Raw genomic sequence first — 21,724 nt, 5'->3', positions numbered from 1 at the left:
AACTGGATTCACTATGGTTGTAGCATTCATGGGTAGAAGATCGTTCTACCACCTCTGTCTGGGTCTCTGGTAACACAGATGGGGCCCTGGTGGATGGCTCAGGAACAGGGATGGATGTGGAAGCTTGCTTGGCCTGGCTGCGTGTAACCATTCCCACCCTCTTGGCCAGCTTCACGTGGTTGGCCAAGACTTCCCCCAGTAGCACGGGAATGGGATAATTGTCATAGACTGCAAAAGTCCACATTCCTGACCAGCCCTTTTACTGCACAGGCAACTCAGCTGTAGGCAAGTTTAAAGATTTTGATATGAATGGGTGAATTGTCACTTGGGCCTCTGGGTTGATGAATTTGGGGTCCACTAAGGATTGGTGGATAGCTGACACTTGTGCCCAGTGTCTCTCCACACGATAACCTTCTTTCCTCCCACTCTCAAGTCTTCCCTTTGCTCCAAGGGTATTTGAGAGGAATCTGTACCTGGGGATCTTTGGTGTGATTGTGGTGTAATGAACTGTAATTGGTTGGAGTTCTTGGGGCAGTGGGCCTTTATGTGTCCCAGTTCATTACATTTAAAACATGGCCCAGCTTGACTGATCACTGGGCCGAGGTGGGTTGCTGGAGACTGGTGAGGTGGGACAATAAGGTGTCTGAGGCTTTCCTTGGGTTGTAGGTGGGGCCTTGGCTTGCCCCCGGTAATAGGGTTTAGTTTCGGTTTGCCCCCTCTGATATTCGCTTCAACTGCTTTTTCTTTTCTGCCACTTCCACCCATTTGGCTCCAATCTCCCTCGCCTCGATTACAGTTTTGGGCTTCCCATCTAGGATGTGTATCTTCCTATTTCCTCAGGAACATCCTCTAAGAACTGCTCCATTTCCATTAGGAAGGACAGCTCTTCCAGAGATTTAGCACTTGCTCCTGATATCCAGGCATCCCAATTCTTTCCAATGTGGTAGGCATGTCGGGTAAATGACACATCTGGTTTCCACCTTAGGGCTCTGAACCGCCAACGGGCATGCTCAGGTGTTAGTCCCATTCTGATTCTTGCCTTGTTATGAAAAATTTTATAATTGTTCATGTGTTCCTTAGGCATTTCAGCCGCCACCTCTGCTAAGAGTCCACTGAGCTGTGGTCTCAGCTCTATCATGTACTGGTCTGTAGAGATGCTCTACCCATGGCAGGCCCTTTTGAAATTTTCTAAGAAGGCCTCAGTATCATCACCTGCCTTTTAGGTGGGGAATTTTCTGGGATGGAAAGCAGTACCTGGAGAAGGGTTGTTAGGGTTGTCTGGTAACTCCTACTTAGCCCTTGCTAATTCCAGAGCATGCTTGTGGGCCTCCCTCTGGATCTCCATAGCCCTCTGGTGGTCAGCCTCTTTGGCTTTCTCTTCTCTTTCTTTTTCTCCATCTCTTTTTCTTTCTCCTCCATAGCTCTTTTGTGGGCAGCCTCATCTCTGGCCATCTGTCTGGTATGTTCCTTTTGGCTGTCCTCAGCCCGGAGTTTGGCTAGTCCAGCTCCTGTAATATGGTTTTTTTTTCCTTTGCTTGACATGTTTCCCTGCTCTGCCTGAGCTATCTTGGTTTGCAAGGTAAAAAAAACCAAAACCCACAGCTTTTAACTGGACTTCTCAGAATGAGAAGAGACCGGAAAAACTGATTTGTAACTTGTCTTTTGCAAACTGTTAATTACCCTCCAGCTAAGCCCAGCTGGAAATCCTTTCTAACAGAGCCTTGTTAGAAAAACCTTTATCTGTTTGCTTTCAGGGTATCTCTCCTTCACTGCTTTCCCAGCATCTCAAAGGAGGAAAAAAAATCTGGCTTTTGGTTCCTAAAAATCCCTCACTGCTGCTCACCATGTCAAAGTTCCTTCCCCACTCTGAACTTTAGGGTACAGATGTGGGGACCTTCATGGACACTTTTAAGCTTAATTACCAGCTTAGATCTGGTATCGCTGCCACCATCTAGATCCTCTGTCTGGAACACCCCCTTTCCTCCCAAAACCTTCCCCTCCCAGGGTAGCCTTGAGAGACTTTTTCACCAAGTTCCTGGTGAACACTGATCCAATCCCTTAGATCTTAACACAAGGAGAATTTAACCATCCCCCCCTCCTTTCCCCCAGCAATTCCTGGTGAGTCCAGATCCAATCCCCTTGGATCTAAAAACAAGGAAAAATTAATCAGGTATTAAGAAAAAGGCTTTTAATTAAAGAAAAGAAAGGTAAAAAGAAAACCCTCTGGGAGAGATTAGCATACCAGCTATTCTCTCAGACAACAGATTCAAAACACAGAGGAGGTTCCCCTGGGCACAAATTTGGTTACACAAAAAATACCCAAATACCCAGTTTTGATAATTCCCTTAATGGTACCAAGACAAGTTACAAAGAAAATAAACATAAGCCTATTTATCCCTTTTTAAAACATACTACTCTGCTAAGAGGCTGGTTCCTTGATCTTTTTCACTTTGGCTGAAACTGAAAAACTAAACAAAGGAAAACTTCCCTCCTTCCTTTGGGAACATCTTGTTTCCCCATTGGTTCCTCTGGTCAGGTTCCTCTTGTCATCTAGGCTAGGTGAACTTCTTAACCCTTTACAGGTAAAAGAGGCATTAACCGTTAACTATCTGATTATGACAACCACAGACTCCAATAAGGTATGAAGATACCCGGCCAGGTTTATTGCCAAACGAAACAGTCTCTAACTCCCTGTATCAGATGTCTACAGTTCTGCTAGTACATTTGTGCTCCCTGACAATGGACCGACTCAGTCAGTGGTGGGACTTACCACTAGGCCAGACAAAGACATCCATTCAAGGGTGAATTCTTATACACAGGTACAAACAAGTCACATATTACTCCTGACATATTGAGGTACAACCCCTCTATGTGTGAGGGTGCTGCCTCTCTCCCGGTACATGTTGGTTCGAACCAACAACTCTATCTATCATATTACCCTTTTGCCCATCTTTAGTATGGGTCAGCCTGTTCCTTGTTAGGTGTGGAATGTGCAAGAATTGGAGTGTTCTTGTTACCATCCTGGCACATGTTTAAATCTCTAGTGTCCGGGACCTTTTAGGTATGTGCATTTTTGCAACATCAGCTGCCTTCTTGCCAGCTTCTGTGAGCAGGGCCTGCCTCTGGCTCACAGTTTAACTTTGCTTTATGTTAACAAAGTCTTGTCTTGACCATTACTTTAGTTCAGGCCTCATACCGGGTCTCTGATACAAGGGTTTATGTTTCAAGGCCTCATCCTACTACAGCACGCAATATGCTGTGAGCAGTTCCTGCCTCACATTCAGGGCCAGACTGCACATGTGCTCACCAGCAACACCATAGCAGTGTTCTGCATGAACAAATTAGGACACTAGGTCAAGACAGTGTGGAACAAATTCTGGAACTTGTGCATATGGAGCTTGATCGTTCCCAGGGCATCTTAGTTTCTGGATGTTTGAGATGGCCTGGTGGACCACTTGAGCAGATCCTTCAGCTTAGACCACAAATGGTCTCTCAACACTGCTGTTTCAGCTTCACTATTTTCTGGGACAAGGACCTGCTGTATTCATATCCACCAGTACCTCTAATTCCCAAGGTCATTTTCAATCTGAACCAAAATCGAGGTAAAATGATCTTCATAGCTCGTGCCTGGCCGAGGCAACTATGTTAATCCAACCTATTCAATTGGGAACTCTTGCTCTTACCACTAATCAGAGACCTGATAATTCAGAATCACAGGCATGTGCTGCACCTGAATTCTCAGGTGTTGTACCTCATGGTTCAGTTCATCAGTGGTTAAATACAGAAGAGGCACACAGTTCAGTGGCAGTCCAGAACATCATCTTGAATAGTAGAGACATAAGATGGGTGAGGTAATATCATTTATTAGACCAACTTCTGTTGGTGAGAGAGATGAGCTTTCAAGACAGAAAAGCTCTGTGTAGCACAAAAGCTTCTCTCTCACCAACAGAAGTTGATCTAATAAAAGATATTACTTCACCCACTTTCTCTCTAATATCCTCAGATCAACATGGCTACAACACTGTATGCATCCTTAATAGTAGGAAACCTTTCACTAGAACTACTTACCTTAGTGTAAATGGAAGTGCTTCTCTGCCTGGGCCCCTGCCCATAACATCTTTTAATACAGAATTTTTTAATCAAGTTATGAGTATGTTTTGTATTTGTAGGAGTCATGTGTAACACTCATCTCCATTAAGGTGCCTCTGACTGCAGTCTCAGCGCTTCATACTTGAATTGATGGTAGAACTGTTTTTACCAACCTTATTGTGACCAGGTTCATCAAAGATTTAGATAGACTGTTTCCACCTTTTCGCGATAGGGTGCCACCTTGGGACTTGAAGTTTTGTCTGCTCTTGTGGGGCCTCCATTTAAGCCTTTAGCATTTTGTTCATTTCTGCACCTCTCAGCAAAGGTGGCCTTCTTGGTAGCCATCTCCTGGGCTAGGAGAGTAGGTGAACTGAATGCCCTTGAAATTGATCCTCCAAACACCATTTTCTATGAAGACAAGATACAACTTAGTTTCTGTCAAAGATGGTATCTGATTTCCACCTAAATCAGTCTATATACTTGCTGGTTCTTCTCCCAAAATGCATGCTTACAAGGATGAACAAAACCTGCACATTTTGGATGTGTGTTGACCTTTAGCATTTTACCTGATCAGGGCAAAGACTTCCCAGGCATCTTCCCAGATCTTTGTTTCTTATGCGGAATGAGTTAGAGGTCAATCAGTTACAGCACAGTGATGTTCAAAATGGATTACCAACTGCATCACTGTGTTACACTGCCAAAAGCACAGCGCATCCTGAGAAGCTGACAGCGTGCTCAAGGAGACAGTGCATTCAGCCTCTGCAGCATTCGTGGGACATGTCCCTATCATGGACATCTGCAGAGCAGTGACATAGTCATCTGTCTGCATGTTTACCAGACTGTATGCACTTAATGAGAAAGTAGTCCTATAGTCCCTCTTGCAATGAGACTCTGAGCCCCACTTCCTTTAATAACACCTTCGGAGTCACCCACAGTATAATAGACATATGCAATCACTCATTCAAAGCAGTTATTCATCCTTTCAGTTATTCATCCTGTTGTTCTTTGAGAGAGATTGCAACCCACCTTCCTTCTCATTGGGCTTTTGGTGGGAGGGAACTAAAGGAGAGGTGCAGTGGCTCTGCCCTTTATACCCTCCTATCTAAGCAGGAGGAGCCTGAGATGGGTGGGGCCACTCCTCCAACTAACACTAGGGAAAATTGAACATACACCTACAATGTGATGGACGCATGCAACACATCTAGAAGAATAATAGTTAGGAAAGGGTGAATAGTGACTGATTTTTCTCTTAATTTGGCCCTGCATTAACTTGGGAGGCAGATTTTAAATCTCTTATTTTGGAGATTTAACTAGATATGAGTATCTTTAGGGTGCCTTTTCAAGTTGTTTTTCTTCAAGTGGATAAGTCAACACACTGAGGAACTGAAGGGTGGGGGTGAGAGGTTGTGAGGAGAGTGGGATCCCTGATTTGTTAGTATGAGTGACTGAGGTACTGTCATTTGAAGCGTCATATTGGATATTTTAGGCAACATCTACAGTATGAGCTAGGGGTGTGATTCCCAGCTCAAGTACACATACTTACACACTAGCTGTCATCTGAACTACCATGCTAAACATAGTAGTGGACCCATGGTAGTATGGGCAGCAGCAGGGATGGCATGGCCTAACTCTCCCAATTACATACTCATGGGGTTCAGGCGGGTTTGTAGGCTAGGCAGTTAACTCATGCCCTCCTGCCTGTGCTATGGAGCTACACTACTGTCTTTATTGCACTAGCTCAGATGAGGGCTAGAACAAATATGTGTAGAAATCATGCCTTTAATTCTTAGCATAGACAGAGCTTGAGGTGATCTGCCCCACTTTACTGATGAATATGCTTCTGTAGCAGCTGTGGCTGCTTAGTAGAAGTTCATGAAGTTTCTTTCTAAAGAGTATCCCAGTCCAGCCAGCAGTGATTTTGAGCAAGTCAGGTTTATATGTTGGTCTTGAATATTTCAGGTGACTTTGAGTACATCAACTTCTAGATGCATTGGTATTTCAAGCTACTTTGGTGGCATTAACTTCCAAAGGACAAAAGTTCTGGGTTTATAATGAATCATGCATTAATGTCTTTGAATTTGTGGTTTGTTTTTACATGCAGAATAAGATGCATTATACCACCGATGATATACACATACACAACTTTGTAACTGGTGTCTGTTGTTGCCCCAGTACAAAATAATTTGTCATCTCAGCATAGGAACAAGTTATAGAATAGGAAAGGGATCCTGTCTTCCTCATGATGAAGAATCATAGGACTCTGTCTGCACAATATGGCTGTCTACACTGCATCGGCACTGAACTACACTGTACCAATTTGTGTTGCAAAACTCTTCCAGCTGTGTCTTATATCAAAGTTCTCACCTAATATTTAATCATGTCCTTAAACTATCCTAGGTGGGTTTTTTTAAGTGTGAGCTCTGCTTGAGCTAGCCTGCTAAAAACAGTAGTGTAGCCAGGGATAGCATGTGCAGTGGCTTGGGGCCATCAATATAGATACCTAGGGTGCATTTGTACTTAGGTGACTAACCCAAGCAGCTGCCCATGCTACCTCTGCCTACAATACTATTTTTAGTATGCTAGCCCAAGCAGAGCTAGCATGTGACTGTCTCCCAAGTTGGGAAGCATGATCCCAACTCCAGTGTAGATGTATCCTAAGTCATGTGATTGTGCCTTTCTCTTGATCTAGGATAGAGCCCACTTTTAAGAAACACTTACGATAGTTTATGGATATGATTCACAGTGGATTTGATTTAAATTACTAGTCAGGAAGACTCTCTTTAACCATGGATTTCTACAGAAAAGTGCATTCTTGTTGGTTATTATAACCTTAATACATATTCTTCACAACTCAGAGATAGATGTAGGTTTCATTTTTAGAAGGCACACACTGTACATTTTTAAACAGTGATTTATTTTGTAAACTTTTCAGATTAGTTTTACAGCTATATTAGAAAATGAATGATTGTTTGGTTATTTCATTTACCAAAGGTAATTGAAGCAGATATTTATAAAGTCATTGGGAGGTGAATCGACTCCAGTCACAGGTTAATTCATCACCAGCACAGGACACACACGAGAATTGTTTTATTTAACTAAAACACAATGTAACAACATGGACTTTTTTTCTTCAAACAGCAAACCTATATACTTTGTCACAAAGAAGCATATGATTTTTTTGAATTTAGTTATGCATTCAGACTTTTGAAAACAAGTTTGTTTTTATTAAATTGTTGTTTTTACTAAAATAGTTACATGAAATATTTTTTAAAAACAAAATATTAAATTGACTGTCAGCCAGGTCAACATTGAAAATACTTAAAATATGCTTCTGCAGCTAACTTCTGGTCTCTTACCTTCATTTTCCTGTTGTTCATATCTAGAAAAGAAAACATCTTTCCGCTTCTTCAGTTTCCAAACAATTCATCATTCTGGAACGAATTAGCTCCAAGGAAGAAAATATTCTTTCTACAGGCAGAAGAAGCTACTGCTGTTAAACAGTGGATGTATCACTTGAACAGTCTCTGAATCAAGTGCTTAAGTGACTTCACCAGTCTCTGGTGTGAACTTTCTTTAAAACATCATCAGCAAACATATTTCTTGAATGGTTCACCCTTAGCTCTGAAGTTTATTACAGTTGACATTATGGAGAGATGATTGCTGGATGTCCATGTCATAGCCAACTCCTCCTCTTCAGCAGTTAAGATTTGACCCTGGTATTGAGCATTGAGAATATTTGCAAGAAAATGAGCAGAAATAGTGCTTGTCTCATTCGTTTCTTTAATGCTTGTAATTTAACTCTGTCATTGCATATTTCTCTTTTTAAGATCCCACTCAGTTCCTTCCAAGTTTCATCAGTGTCAACAATAAAACAGCTATTTCACTGCATTTTGTTCAAGGCTACAGAAATAGGCTGCAGGGTACTCGCATGTGTTCAACATTTCTCTTAAGCCCAATGCTGAGAACTTTGGCTGTGATAATGCCGTCTATTTTTTTCACGATTTTGTTCACAAACTGACATCAGATTAGGCCAGCTCTTGATATAGTCCTCAAAACAGTCCACTACTGAGTTCCATCACACATCTTGTGAGAGAGTTAGCTTGGTTCCTCCCACTTTTTTCAGAGCACCTGCTGCAAAGTGGTTGTTGCAGAAGTATTTTGCAATTTCAGCAACATTAACCTTTATTTCTGGAACACTGAAGTCTTTGGCTAGGAGGTGTATCAAATGAACATTGCAACTGTGTTATTAGCTTGGGACTCTCTCTCTTGTAAATATTTTCTTCTCACCTTGGATACATTTGCAGCACTGTCTGTGACCAAGGTGTGTACTAGACATTTGAATTTTTTTCTCCACAATTTGTTATAGCTTGTACTGCTGCTACTTGTAAGTATTCTGCTGTGTGTGCATTTCCTGATGTATCAGTTGTTTCTGTAAGGAAGACATTCCCTTCTTCTGTTGTCACAGAAGCACATACAACAGGATCGTTGTGGACATTGCTCACCCCATCAAGACTCGGGTTAACAATTTCACCCTCTAGACCTTTTGCACACTGCTCAATTTCTCTTTCATACATTTTATCCAGAAATTTTCATGTACTATCTGCTCTGTTGGGTGCACTGTATCCTGGTCTTAATGACTGACTGACTGAACCATGTTAATGAAGTGTGGGTTCTCAATCATATGGAAAGGAGAGTTTGTTACATACAAAAAACAGGCAATTTTTTCATCAGTTACCTCTTTTTGGAATCTGCTGGTTCTTATCACAAATTTATATATGGTGGTTTCTGGATGATGGAGGTTTTATTTTTTTCTTTTTGCTACAGGTGATATACTGTGGCTATGTGACATACATGATGTGACTGAAACACTATCGTTGGCAGATAACTCTGAAACTATATAAAATAATGGTGATCTTGAAGGTGGATAGTCTTCAGAATCCTGTATGCTGAGGATGGATTCTCCTTTAAAAAAAAAAAAAAAAAAAGTCAATGCAGTTATTTAGTTATTATTACCATACTGCTCATTTAGTACACTCATTGAATTTACTTTAAAGGTGAAATTGTAAAAGGAAGATCTGCCTATTTCAACTATTTATTTATCACAAATCACGGCTATATTTTTTGCTCAAACATGAGAATTCAAGAATAGTCCAGAAAGAAGACAGGCAGTCCTTAAGAAAGAAGTATGAAATAAAAACGTTTACCAACCTGACAAGCCTGGATGTTCAGACGTGTTCCTTTCATCGTCTTCAATGCAGCTTCCTCCTGAGAAGGAACACTTTCATTTGGTCAACCAGGCGTTGCATTTCTTTGTTGCACTGTTTGTATTTTGCACGCATGCCTGTCTTGCCCACAGGTAGAGGAACTTCTTTAAAATATTCCCAAACTGGGTCTCTTTTACAGCCTGCTGCCTTTATAGGTTTTCCCTTCTAGTGAGAGAATGATACGATAGATCTCAAATCAATGAAGGCTACACTCAGACCTCAAGACTTTTGGAATATGCTGGTCAAACAGTTTCACTTCTGTTTCTACTGTCTGTCCCTCCGTTCTCACATTTATCTCCAGACTTCTTCTCCTTGTCCAGATCTATTCCACCCCCAACAATCTTCTATTCACTGAACTTTTTGAAACTTTTCACGTTTAGAGAGAGGAAAGGGATCAACTCTGTATACTCAAATTTGCAGAGGGACAATAGGGCTGAGGTCTGTTTTTCCTCACCTCTCTCTCTCTATATATTTATTTTAAAACATTTTTGCTGTTAACAAGCATGTTGTCTCTGGAGACACAAATCCACAGTTTGAGAACTGCAAAACTAAGCATCTCTGATGATATCTTCTAGACTGAGATCTGAGTCCCATTGGATAGAGAGAAAGATTAACCTAAATAATCTATACAGAAGCCTCTGGAACCCCTTAAGATTGGGTGTCTAATCCATGAACTATTGGAACTAATTTACAAAACTTTTCTTAAACATTACATGAATATATTGTCTCATACTATAGAATTAGAATTTATAGTCCCTATTCCATGATGAGATATCTTTGAGGTATAATGTATCTTAATTAAAATTATCTTTAGATAGATTTTTTCCCTCAAAAAAAATTATCCAAAAAATCTGATTTCTGTCCACCCTAATATGATTTAAATATTAGGTGAAAACAACTTTGACAAAGCTGGAAGAGTGTTTTCCATCAAAACTTGAAGTTAATATGACTTCGTATGGGGGTGTCTGTATTCTGGCAAATGATGCAGCATTGATTCAGGACCAGTAGTTTGATTGACAGGAGAGAAAAGGGGGCAGTTGGGTAGCTGCTGAAAAAGTTTTGACATCGTGCAAGTATTATTATTATTCTAGTTGACAGAGAAATTTTAGTTGACTATTAGTTTATTCAACCTCAGTGGTATTTAATTTCTCTTTAGTTCCTGGATGCTACATAGTTGAGGAGATTATTTTTATTTCATTTTTGATACACAGAGGGGTTGATCTGTGAGCTCTATATCACTATAAATAGTCTGAATAAAAGATATTTTTGGTAAAAATACATCTTTTAAAGTTACCATGTGTTTATGGCTTTGCTGGACTTGGCTTTAATTTGTAAGTGCATACAAATAATCAGCTGCACAGCTCACTTTTCATTTTGTACACAATAACTGTGATTATATGCTGAATCTTAATTATATATGTACTTGTGCACATACCCTCATAGGGGATGTAATGCAGGTCTGACTTTTTTTTTTTTTTTTGCGTGATCAATCCAGATATTTTTAGAAAGATGTGCCCTGAGATAAGTTTTTTCAAAAGTTTGAGCAACATTTCATGCTCTGTACCTCTGTAAAATCTATTGAATATACTGCTTTTCTTTTTGCTTTTGCCATATGTTAAGTTTATGAAGGACCTCAAAGTGCTTTACTGCATTTGAATTTTGAAGTCACTTAACAGACTTTGAAGTATAACTACATGTGGGTGAAAGATATGTACAATTCAAACTAGTAAAACTACATAATAGTTAACAAATCACTAACACTTAAAAGAGGGCAAGAAGCTACATTCTTCGTTACAAAAGTAAAATATATTTCCTACACTCCAAATAACCAATTTAGCTGTTAATATCATCAAACTTTGATTATAGTAGAGAATATTTCCCATGACTTCAGTACAGTTCCAGAGAGACCTTTTGTTAGATAAAGAAAATACTTAATGTTTTTCTTGAATAACATAAACCAAAGCCCTTCTGAAGTTCATCAAGGGTAGTTTTTTGTTTTGTTTTTGGCTTTTATTTTGGTTTGGTTTGTGTCCTTATTACCAACTGTAAAAATATTTTTTTACATTTCTTACCACTGTTCCATAATGAATCTTAAATGTAAATAATAAAACTAGTTTATTTAACCAGCATCATGGTTCTGTAGACTCAAGTCAGTTTTTCCAATTGAGATTTGTACCTTAGCCATTCAAAGTTCATCACACAGGTTCACCAAGCATCATTAATTTAATACTGATGCTGAAAGTTTTTAGATTCTTGACAGGGTTCTTTGTGTATTGAGCCATATGCTGTGTAGCTGTATATAAATGTCTATTAACTGTGACTTTCTTTAATTTAGTTTATATATTTTCAGCTTCTGTATGTAGGTCTGTATAATTAGAACAGAATAAAACCAACTGAATAATTCTTTGTACAGTTTCACTGAAGAAAACCTGATGGGTTTTATTTACTGATGTCCAAAATTTATGAGTTTTGCTCAAAGTTTTATATTCATATGAAACCCCCAAAGGCCACACAATGGTAAACAAAGTGGGAAATGTGATTGTTTTGTTATGAAATGACAAGTTTTTCACAACTAAAAAGATACTTGACCAACACTTACTTTCAACCCCTATATTCCCCACAGGCTAAGGCTTCTACCTGCCCTTTATTTATGCTTAAGTGTCTTCTGGGAGAGGCTGCTATTGGTCATGGACTACTATTTTAACCATTTCTTAACCTTGTCTGTGGTAGGAAATTTCTTGCTCACCTTACAGGAGGTGCCAACAATGTATTCTCTAGGGTAAACTAGCTGCAGGCATTTCTACCACTTTGTCGTCTAACACCCTGGCATAAGAATATGAGAAGATTTTTAAAAAATGGATCTCAAAAGTCAGGCTGTTCAGTCCATATTTAGGCACCTTAATAAGTGGCCTGATTTTCAAAAGTGCTGAGCAACCAACAGTTCCTATTGAAGTTGGTGTCCCCAGCCTTTCCCAGAAGATAGCAGATAATTATTACTTCAGTAGGAACTACTTGGAATTTTGGAGATGGGCTGAATACTAGGTCTTTCACCTGTCCAGTCATGGACCTGCCTTGACCTTCCTCACGATATAAGGGTTTGAATCAGTACCTGAAACCATACAGTTTTTTGGCAGCATATAGTTTGAACAGATCTATATATTCAGAATAATACTGTTACACAAAAGTCAGCCAAGATTTCATTTACAAAATGTTCACATATGAGATACATATCTGTAGAGGAAATACGTGAATTTTTGACAGTTTTACAGCAAAATATTCTGAGGTGATACTAAACTCTAATAAAAATAATCTAGATATTAAGGTGGATTGGAACCAGAAGAGAGAGGGTGCTTTGACATTTAAAAATGATTTTAAAATGTTCATAGCTGCCCAGAGTACATTTATTTGTTAATATATTAAATGAAAACTTGAGTCCTTTCATTTAAGATTGGTTTGTAATTAAAATCTGTTTCTTCCTTTGCATTGTTGCAGCAATATTATTATTTTACTAAAGCATTTTTTGTATCAAGGCCTAACACACGCATTGTTCATAATAAATCACAGCACAATAAGATCAAATAGCAATTTGAAGTTTATTCTATGATATGAATAGGTGGTAAATAAATAATTGGTTTGTTTTAGATTTTGACAGAACAAGTATGTACTCAAGTTGTTCATAAACCACATCCAGAGCCAGATTCTACAGTGAAAATTCAGAATCCAAGTAAGGATATTATTTTATGTTTGTTTCAAATTAATGGCAAGAGGTTGTTTTTTAAGACAGTTTTATTTCACATTGCAAGAACAGTTAATATATTGAGTACTTCAAAGGAAATTGCCTTTTATTCAATACTTTTATGATTTCAGCAGGTGGTTTTTGAATGGGATTTGAAAATGTGTTATGTGACACATTTGCTCTTTTACAGTGATTCTTAAAGTGGTGGCAACATTGTTAAAAAATTCCACACCAAGTGCAGAGCTGATGGAAGTTCGGCGTTTGTTTTTATCTGATATGATAAAACTTTTCAGTAATAGTCGTGAAAACAGAAGGTATGTAAATCAAATGTTATTTCTCCCAGTAACAGAAATAGGTTACCTGTTGCCACACTCAATGTAGTTAATATACAAGAAATTTTGGATAAGTCTTGAGTATTATATTGTGCAGTTTTACATAATGTGTAATAAATATGTGGTTATGGTATGGTCAAATGGTATGAACATCCAGTAGTTAATTTTAAATCAGTGATAGATATTTTTGTTTTGTTCACAATGCTTTACTTAACAGCATTTTAAGATCCTGAATTTAAAATAAAAATCAGTGATCTATTAAGATTACATTTAAGCTCATAGGATAAAAACAATTTAAATAGTCTCTCTCCTGTTTTACTCATCTGAATTTAAAAAATGAAAAAAAAAAAGTTGAATTTCATTTGAATATATTTTGATCTAATTATTTTACTTTAGATGTTTACTTCAGTGTTCGGTGTGGCAGGACTGGATGTTTTCTCTGGGATATATTAACCCTAAGAATTCTGAAGAACAGAAAATCACAGAGATGGTCTACAACATCTTCCGTATTCTCTTGTATCATGCAATAAAATATGAATGGGGAGGCTGGAGGGTCTGGGTGGATACTCTTTCTATAGCACATTCCAAGGTAAGACTTAGTTTCTGGAGTTTCTGTTGATCCCAGTATCTCCCTAAGCCAAATGGGCCAATAATACAGTAGATACAATGTAAAGTGATATAGTGCCATCTTGTGGATAACATAGGACATGATAGGTTAGCATTTTTCTTTATTAGTATAAGTTCTTTGTTGTGAAATGTTTAATGAACTATACATTAATTATACTATTGATTTCCTGCCCCCAAATTGACAAAGTATATATTTACTCTGAAATTATGATCTGTCATGTTCCATTTAAGGTCACCTATGAAGCTCACAAGGAGTATTTAGCAAAAATGTATGAAGAATATCAAAGGCAAGAGGAAGAGAACATAAAAAAAGGGAAAAAGGGGAATGTGAGCACTATCTCGGGCCTTTCATCTCAGACGACAGGAGCAAAAGGTGGACTGGAAATTCGAGAGATAGAAGACCTTTCACAAAGCCAAAGCCCAGAAAGTGAAAGAGATTACCCTGTCAGCACAGATACCAGGGATTTGCTCATGGCTACAAAGGTGTCAGATGAAGTGCTTGGAAGTTCAGATAGACCAGGAGGGGGTGTACATGTTGAGGTTCATGATCTATTAGTTGATATAAAAGCTGAAAAGGTAGAAGCCACAGAAGTAAAGCTTGATGATATGGATTTATCACCAGAGACTCTGGTAACTGGAGAGAATGGTGCCCTCGTGGAAGTTGAATCCCTTTTAGATAACGTATATTGTGCTGCTGTTGAGAAACTCCAAAACAACGTCCATGGTAATGTTGATATCATTAAGAAAAGCGAAGAGAAGGATAATGGGCCTTTGATAACACTGGCTGATGAGAAAGATGAACCTTCTACTAACAATACCTCATTTCTTTTTGATAAAATACCCAGCCAAGAAGAGAAACTTCTCCCTGAACTTTCCAGTAATCACATTACTATTCCAAATGTACAAGAGACTCAAATGCATCTTGGTGTGAATGATGATCTTGGATTGCTTGCTCACATGACTGGTAGTGTAGATATAACATGTACTTCAAGTATAATAGAGGATAAGGAGTTCAAGATTCATACAACTTCAGATGGAATGAGCAACCTTTCTGAAAGAGCATTGGGTTCATCATCCAAAGGATTAGAATATGCTGAAATGACAGCTACAACCCTGGAGACAGAGTCTTCTGGTAGCAAAAGTCTACCTAATGTTGATGCAGGAAGTATAATATCAGATACTGAAAGATCTGATGATGGTAAAGAAGCAGGGAAGGAGATAAGGAAGATCCAGACAACTACTACAACCCAAGTAAGTTAGAGGTGCTATAATTATATCAGTATGTGACATATATGTATTTGATTACAGGATAATTAATCTAATCACAAAAGTATATCTAATTAATCTAATCACAGCTGTGGCCAACTTTTAAAGGTATTCTCTTTAGCATCATGTCAAATGTCTTGCAAACATTTTTATTTTCAAAATGGTTGGTCCATGTTTCATGATGTTATTTTACAATAAGAAAATCTCACTCATTGCAATTATGGAATATCACTTTAAAATTTTTACTGGAGATTATATTATTAGCCCACATGATTTATTTCCTGTGGGCAATGTGACTAATAATTATAGAAGTTTATTGTATGCATCTAAATTCTTTTTTTCCGTTTTTAAGGCTAGAAATGTTTGTATTTTATTTAAGCAAGGTGCGTGAGATAATAGTTTTATTGGATCCACTTCTCTCACATCAATAGAAGTTGGTCCAGTAAAAGAGATTACCTTACCCAACTTGTCTCTCTAATATCCTGGGACCAACATGGCTACAACCATGCTATATTTTACTTAGGCTTTTTGATAAGACAGAGTATAATAAAATATAAATTCCTGTGTTTCTTCACTGTTTTTAATGGTTTAATTCTCTTTGTTTCTCTGTGCCAGTCAGCGTTTAGGTAGAGTTCCAACTTTGGAGACAGTATTCCAACTTTTTTGGTGGTAATATCCTGTGCATATAAGAGCCTTACTATCTCATCATTACTAAGTCTACAATTTAGTAATGGGTATTTTTAGTAAAAGTCATGGACAGGTCACAGGCAATAAATAAAAATTCATGGCTTGTGACCAGTCCATGACATGTATTAAAAATACCAGTGGCTAAATGTCGGAGGGGGTTACGTAGGGGGGCTTCTGCTGGGGTTGCTCGTGATCTGCAGCACCAGCTTCTGGGGGCTGCGGACTGTGGCTACTCTGGCCAGCCGCCCAGGGACCACTGCCAGGGCCAGCAGATGACAACTGCTCTGGCCGCCTCAGGACTGCTGTTGGGGCTGCCTGAGCAGTGGCTGGTGTGGCTGTCCCCTGGGCCACCTGAGCTGGTCTTGGGAGCCAGCTGCTTGGGTGACCCTGAGATCAGCCACACTGGCCGCTGCAGAAGTCATAGAGGTCATGGGAAGTCACGGAATCTGTGACTTCCATGACTGACACAGAGCCCTAATCATTACCAGTCCTTGCTGTCTCCAACATGTGAGGAGATCTGTGCTGTTATGGGCTGATACAGAGAAGCATAGAGAAAAGAAGTTCCTAAACTACAGAGAAACTCTTCTGATAATGGAACACCCACAGTATATGGCTTTCCCTGACTGTGCCCAAAGAGAATTATTCACATCCTTAGTGTGTGTCTGTGTTTCTGCATTGGGGTCTCTGGTAAGGGGTTCAACATATCTGACTCACTCAGACCCCAGAGGACTATGCTGGGAAAGCTTTACCTGGCTACCAAAGATAGCCACTGGAAATCTTTCTTTTCCTTCAAGGTGTTTAGTGGATCATGCTCAGGAAAACAGGCAGAAAACAGATCAATCTTCTTTATTATGATACACAATAAGTGCTCTACTGAGTAGGTCATGAGCGCCTAGGGTTTTGGAAATTCTCCACTTCTGCTGATTTCACAGTTGGGCCAAGGAGCCCACCAGACTTAGAGCCCCTCCTAGGTTCTAGGCTGGCACTGCTGAAGTTCTAAGAGCTTTCAAGCCAGAACAACTTCATTTAGTCACTATTCCTCTCCTCCCTTCCTTGTCACTGCTGCTCCCCTTACCTACTGTGCACAGGGGCACATTCCTGTGCCCTTTGCATGTCTATAGCAAACGTCGCCAACTTGGGCCAACAATTCACATATGCATGGGAAACAGGAACTCAATTTCTAGTTTGGATCGCCTTATTGTTGCCCACCTTCCAGCCCTACTGTTTCCCTCCAGGGCCAGGTTTTACACCACTGGTCTCACTCCACCACCATGAGGTTGTGTCTCAACAGACAGCACTTCAATTCAGTTTCCCCCTCCCCTTACAAGAATACTGACAGTCCCAGAATTACTTGGTCCTCAGGTAGAGGATAAGGATTATTTCAAGCTGTTCAAGTGGGAGGATAAGCCTGACTTCACTTCCAGGATTGTGCATACATTGTTGGCATCATGGAGGCTCTTGTATTCAGTGTTAGAGAAAGACACTGAGATCTTTGCTGAGAATCTCCAGAGTGCAGAAATGGATGCGATCACCTTGCCACTCTAGCGATTGCCACATCCACGTAAGGATTCTTGGTAAAGACTTACTTGGCAAAAAGAGAGTCTGATTTAGAGAGAGCTTTAAAATGACCAAACAACTTTCTGCAAACAACCATGTACACAGGTTACTCCTCTAGAGAGGTGGTCAGATGGATTCAGTAGTCAATCAAGTCCCTTGAAACTAGGGATGACAGGTAGAGCTGATACAGAGGCCGGCCTCGTAGGATTATGTATAGTAGTTTGTAGCAGGCATCACTTAACATAGCATCAGGAACACCTTGAGAGGAATATTGATACCTGTAGCAGCACAATGATCATCATCTGGTCAGACATCTAAGGCTACCCTGTCTTTCTGAAAAACACTGCTGCATGAAGAACTCCAGAATCTGTAGTAATCTCTCTCAGATACTGAGAATTCAGGGCTTCCATGAGGCAGTTCCCTCCCCACAAAAACTACAGTACTCCTCTCAAAGTAACAGACTCTGGCTTCCCTGTATCTGCCCCTACTGTTCAGTGAGAATAATGTTCCTTTAACAAGGAGACTGAAAAAGAGTAATGCTAAGCTTCAGTGAGCAGAGATACTGAGCCACTTCCTGCATTTGGCATGTCGGTACAATACATTGACCTATGCATTGACAAGTGCCAAGAGAGGGAGCATGGGTTCTTTTGTATGCAAACTCTCAGGGTATGTCTACACTACGGGATTATTCCGATTTTACATGAACCGGTTTTGTAAAACAGATTGTATAAAGTCGAGTGCACGCGGCCACACTAAGCACATTAATTCGGCAGTGTGCGTCCATGTACTGAGGCTAACGTCGATTTCCGTGGCTGTCCCATATTTCGTGTAGCTATCTCATAGTTCCTGGAGTCTCTCCCGCCCCTTGGAATTCTGGGTTGAGATCCCAGTGCCTGATGGGGCAAAAACCATTGTCGCGGGTGGTTCTGGGTAGAGCCTCACGCCTCCCTCTGTGAGAGCAGCAGACAACCATTTCGCACCTTTTTTCCTGGGTGAACTGTGCAAATACCATAGCACAGCAAGCATGGACCCTGCTCAGATCAAGACCACAATCGTGGACGTTGTAAACACCTTGTGCATTCTCGTGCAGTCTGTGCTGAACCAGGACCTGCAAAGCCAGGCAAGGAGATGGCAGCTACGGAAGAGTGGCGACGAGAGTGATGAGGACGTGGACACAGAATTCTCTCAAACCGCATGCCCCTGTGCTTTGGAGATCCTGCTGGTAATGGGGCAGGTTTTAGCCATTGAATGCCGATTTTGGGCCCGGGAAACAAGCACAGACTGGTGGGACCGCATAGTTTTGCAGGTTTGGGATGATTCGCAATGGCTGCGAAACTTTCGCATGCATAAGGGCACTTTCATGAAACTTTGTGACTTGCTTTCCCGTGCCCTGAAATGCCATAATACCAAGATAGAGCAGCCCTCACAGTTGAGAAGCGAGTGGCAATAGCCCTCTGGAAGCTTGCAACGCCAGACAGCTACCGGTCAGTCGGAATCAATTTGGAGTGGGAAAATCTACTGTGGGGGCTGCTGTGATGCAAGTAGCCAAAGCAATCATTAAGCTGCTGCTACGAAAGGTTGTGACTCTGGGAAATGTGCAGGTCATAGTGGATGGCTTTGCTGCAATGGGATTCCCTAACTGTGGTGGGGTGATAGATGGAACCCATATCCCTATCTTGGCACCGGAGCACCAGGGCACCCAGTACATAAACCGCAAGGGGTACTTTTCAATGGTGCTGCAAGCACTGGTGGATCACAAGGGACGTTTCACCAACATCCACGTGGGATGGCCAGGAAGGGTTCATGACGCTCGCGTCTTCAGGAACACTACTCTGTTTAAATGGCTGCAGCAAGGGAATTACTTCCCAGACCAGAAAATAACAGTTGGGGATGTTGAAATGCCTGTAGTTATCCTGGGGACCCAGCCTACCCCTTGATGCCATGGCTCATGAAGCCATACACAGGCAGCCTGGACAGTAGTCAGGAGCTGTTCAACTACAGGCTGAGCAAGTGCAGAATGGTGGTAGAATGTGCATTTGGCCGTTTAAAGGCGCGCTGGCGCACATTACTGACTCGCTCAGACCTCAGCCAAACCAATGTCCCCTTGTTTATTGCTGCTTGCTGTGTGCTCCACAATCTCTGTGAGAGTAAGGGGGAGACCTTTATGGCGGGGTGGGAGGCTGAGGCAAATCACCTGGCCGCTGATTACGCGCAGCCAGACACCAGGGCGATTAGAAGAGCACACCAGGAAGCGGTGCGCATCAGAGAAGCTTTGAAAACGAGTTTCATCACGGGCCAGGGTACGGTGACTGTTGTGTTTGTTTCCCCTTGATGACCCCCCCCCTTGATTGACTCATTCCCTGTAAGCAACCCACCCTCCCCTTCGATTACAGCTTGCTTAAGGAAAATAAAGTCACTATTGTTTAAAAATCATGTATTCTGTATTAAAAAGTCATTATAAAAAGAGGGAGAGAACTGACAAGGTAGCCTGGGTGTGGTTTGGGAGGAGGATAGGAGGGAAGGAAAAGGCCACTAAAAAAATTTCAAAGTAATGACAGCCTTTTGGTTGGGCTGTCCGTGGGGGTGGAGTGGGCGGGTGCACAAAGCCTTCCCCCACGCGTTCTTACACGTCTCGGTGAGGAAGATATGGAACATGGTGAGGGGTGAAGGTGGTTACACAGGGGCTGCCGCGGCGCTCTGTGATCCTGCTGCTGTTCCTGAAGCTCCACCAGATGTCAGAGGATGTCAGTTTGATCACGCAGCAGCCCCAGTGTTGCATCCCGCCACAGCTGATCTTCCTGCCGCCACCTCTCATCTCAAGCATCCTTCCTCTCCTCACATTCATCCCTCCTATCCTTCCGTTGGTCCCTCCTGTCCTCACGTTCACTGGCATCTTTCCTGTAATTTGCTACCACGTCCTTCCACTCATTCAGATGAGCTCTTTCATTGCGGGTCACTTCCATGATTTCCGAAAACTTTTTGTCTTGTGTCTTTTTTTTCCACCGCCTTATCTGAGAGAGCCTTCGGGATGGAGTAGGGAGGCTTGAAAAATTTTCAGCTGCATGAGGGTGGGGAAAAAAGGGAGAGAAGTATTTAAGCATTGTCCTGTAAAATGTATTTTTTTGTACTCTTTCACGGTGAACAACACTATTCACCTTATATAGCACATATGATTTCACTACAAGGTTGCATTTTGCATCTTAATATTGAGTTCCTGCGGCTCTGGTGTTAGAGATCTCACAGACACAGGTCCAAGCAGCAGAATTCAGCTTGCATGCAGCCATGGTAAGCCATTGTCTTTTGGCTTCTGCAGCCTTTATATACACAGGGGCCTCCTTTCCCAAATACCAAACAAATCCCGTTCAGTGCTGCTTCTTTCCTGTTAACATGCAGCAGCAGAAACCACTCCCTCCCATCCAATTCTCTGGGATGATTGCTCTACCCCCGCCCCCATGGCATGGCTGGTAGCAGGGAAGATCCCTGCTAGCCAAACGCGAAAAAGCTCAGTGCCATTCTCCCCCCGCTTGGCTACCTGCAAGGAAGGATTTCTTTTAAGCAACAGGCAAACAGCCCAGTAGGAATGGCCATCTCTGTCCCCTTAATTAAATTCCTGAATTTCAACCAGGTTACCATGAATGATATCACTCTCCTGAGAATAACAAAGCGAGATAAAGAAAGGATGTTGCTTGAATGCCAGCAATCACCAGGACCATACGCAGCTAGGTTTTGTCATGCAATGATACCAGACTACTTGCTACATGAATGGCGTGGTCAAGTGTCCTACCATGGTGGACAGAATAAGGCTGCCTTGCCCAGAGACCTTCTGTAAAGGCTTTTGGAGTACCTCCAGGAGAGCTTCATGGAGATGTCCCTGGAGGATTTCCGCTCCATCCCCAGACATGTTAACAAACTTTTCTAATAACTGTACTGACCGCGAATGCATCCCAAGTCCTCAGGGCAAATCAATCATTAAAAAACGCTTTCTTTTAAACCATGCTTTGTATTTACAAAGTACACTCACCAGAGGTTGCTTCCATGGCTTCATTATCTGGGCTAGTGGCTTGAGAGGGCTGGGAGGGTAATTCTGTCTGGATAAGAAAAAGCTCCTGGCTGTTGGGGAGAACGGAGTGCTGTGTGCTCTCTGCAAGTTCGTCGTCATCCTCATC

General features: G+C 41.1%; 1 protein-coding gene across 10 annotated transcripts in view; it reads left to right on the top strand.

The window, feature by feature from the left end:
• Positions 1 to 21,724, top strand: part of NBEA (neurobeachin) — an 862,398-nt gene that overhangs the window by 304,849 nt on the left and 535,825 nt on the right. For all 10 annotated transcript variants that reach the window (XM_075061639.1, XM_075061640.1, XM_075061634.1 and 7 more), the window contains exons 19-22: positions 12,996 to 13,077; positions 13,280 to 13,403; positions 13,818 to 14,010; positions 14,280 to 15,299. In XM_075061639.1, the coding sequence (XP_074917740.1) occupies positions 12,996 to 13,077; positions 13,280 to 13,403; positions 13,818 to 14,010; positions 14,280 to 15,299 (1,419 nt within the window). The remainder of the gene's footprint in view (positions 1 to 12,995; positions 13,078 to 13,279; positions 13,404 to 13,817; positions 14,011 to 14,279; positions 15,300 to 21,724) is intronic.

Source organism: Chelonoidis abingdonii, chromosome 1 (genome assembly GCF_003597395.2).
Source record: "Chelonoidis abingdonii isolate Lonesome George chromosome 1, CheloAbing_2.0, whole genome shotgun sequence".
NCBI lineage: Eukaryota > Metazoa > Chordata > Testudines > Testudinidae > Chelonoidis > Chelonoidis abingdonii.
This window is presented reverse-complemented; position numbering and strand designations above follow the sequence as displayed.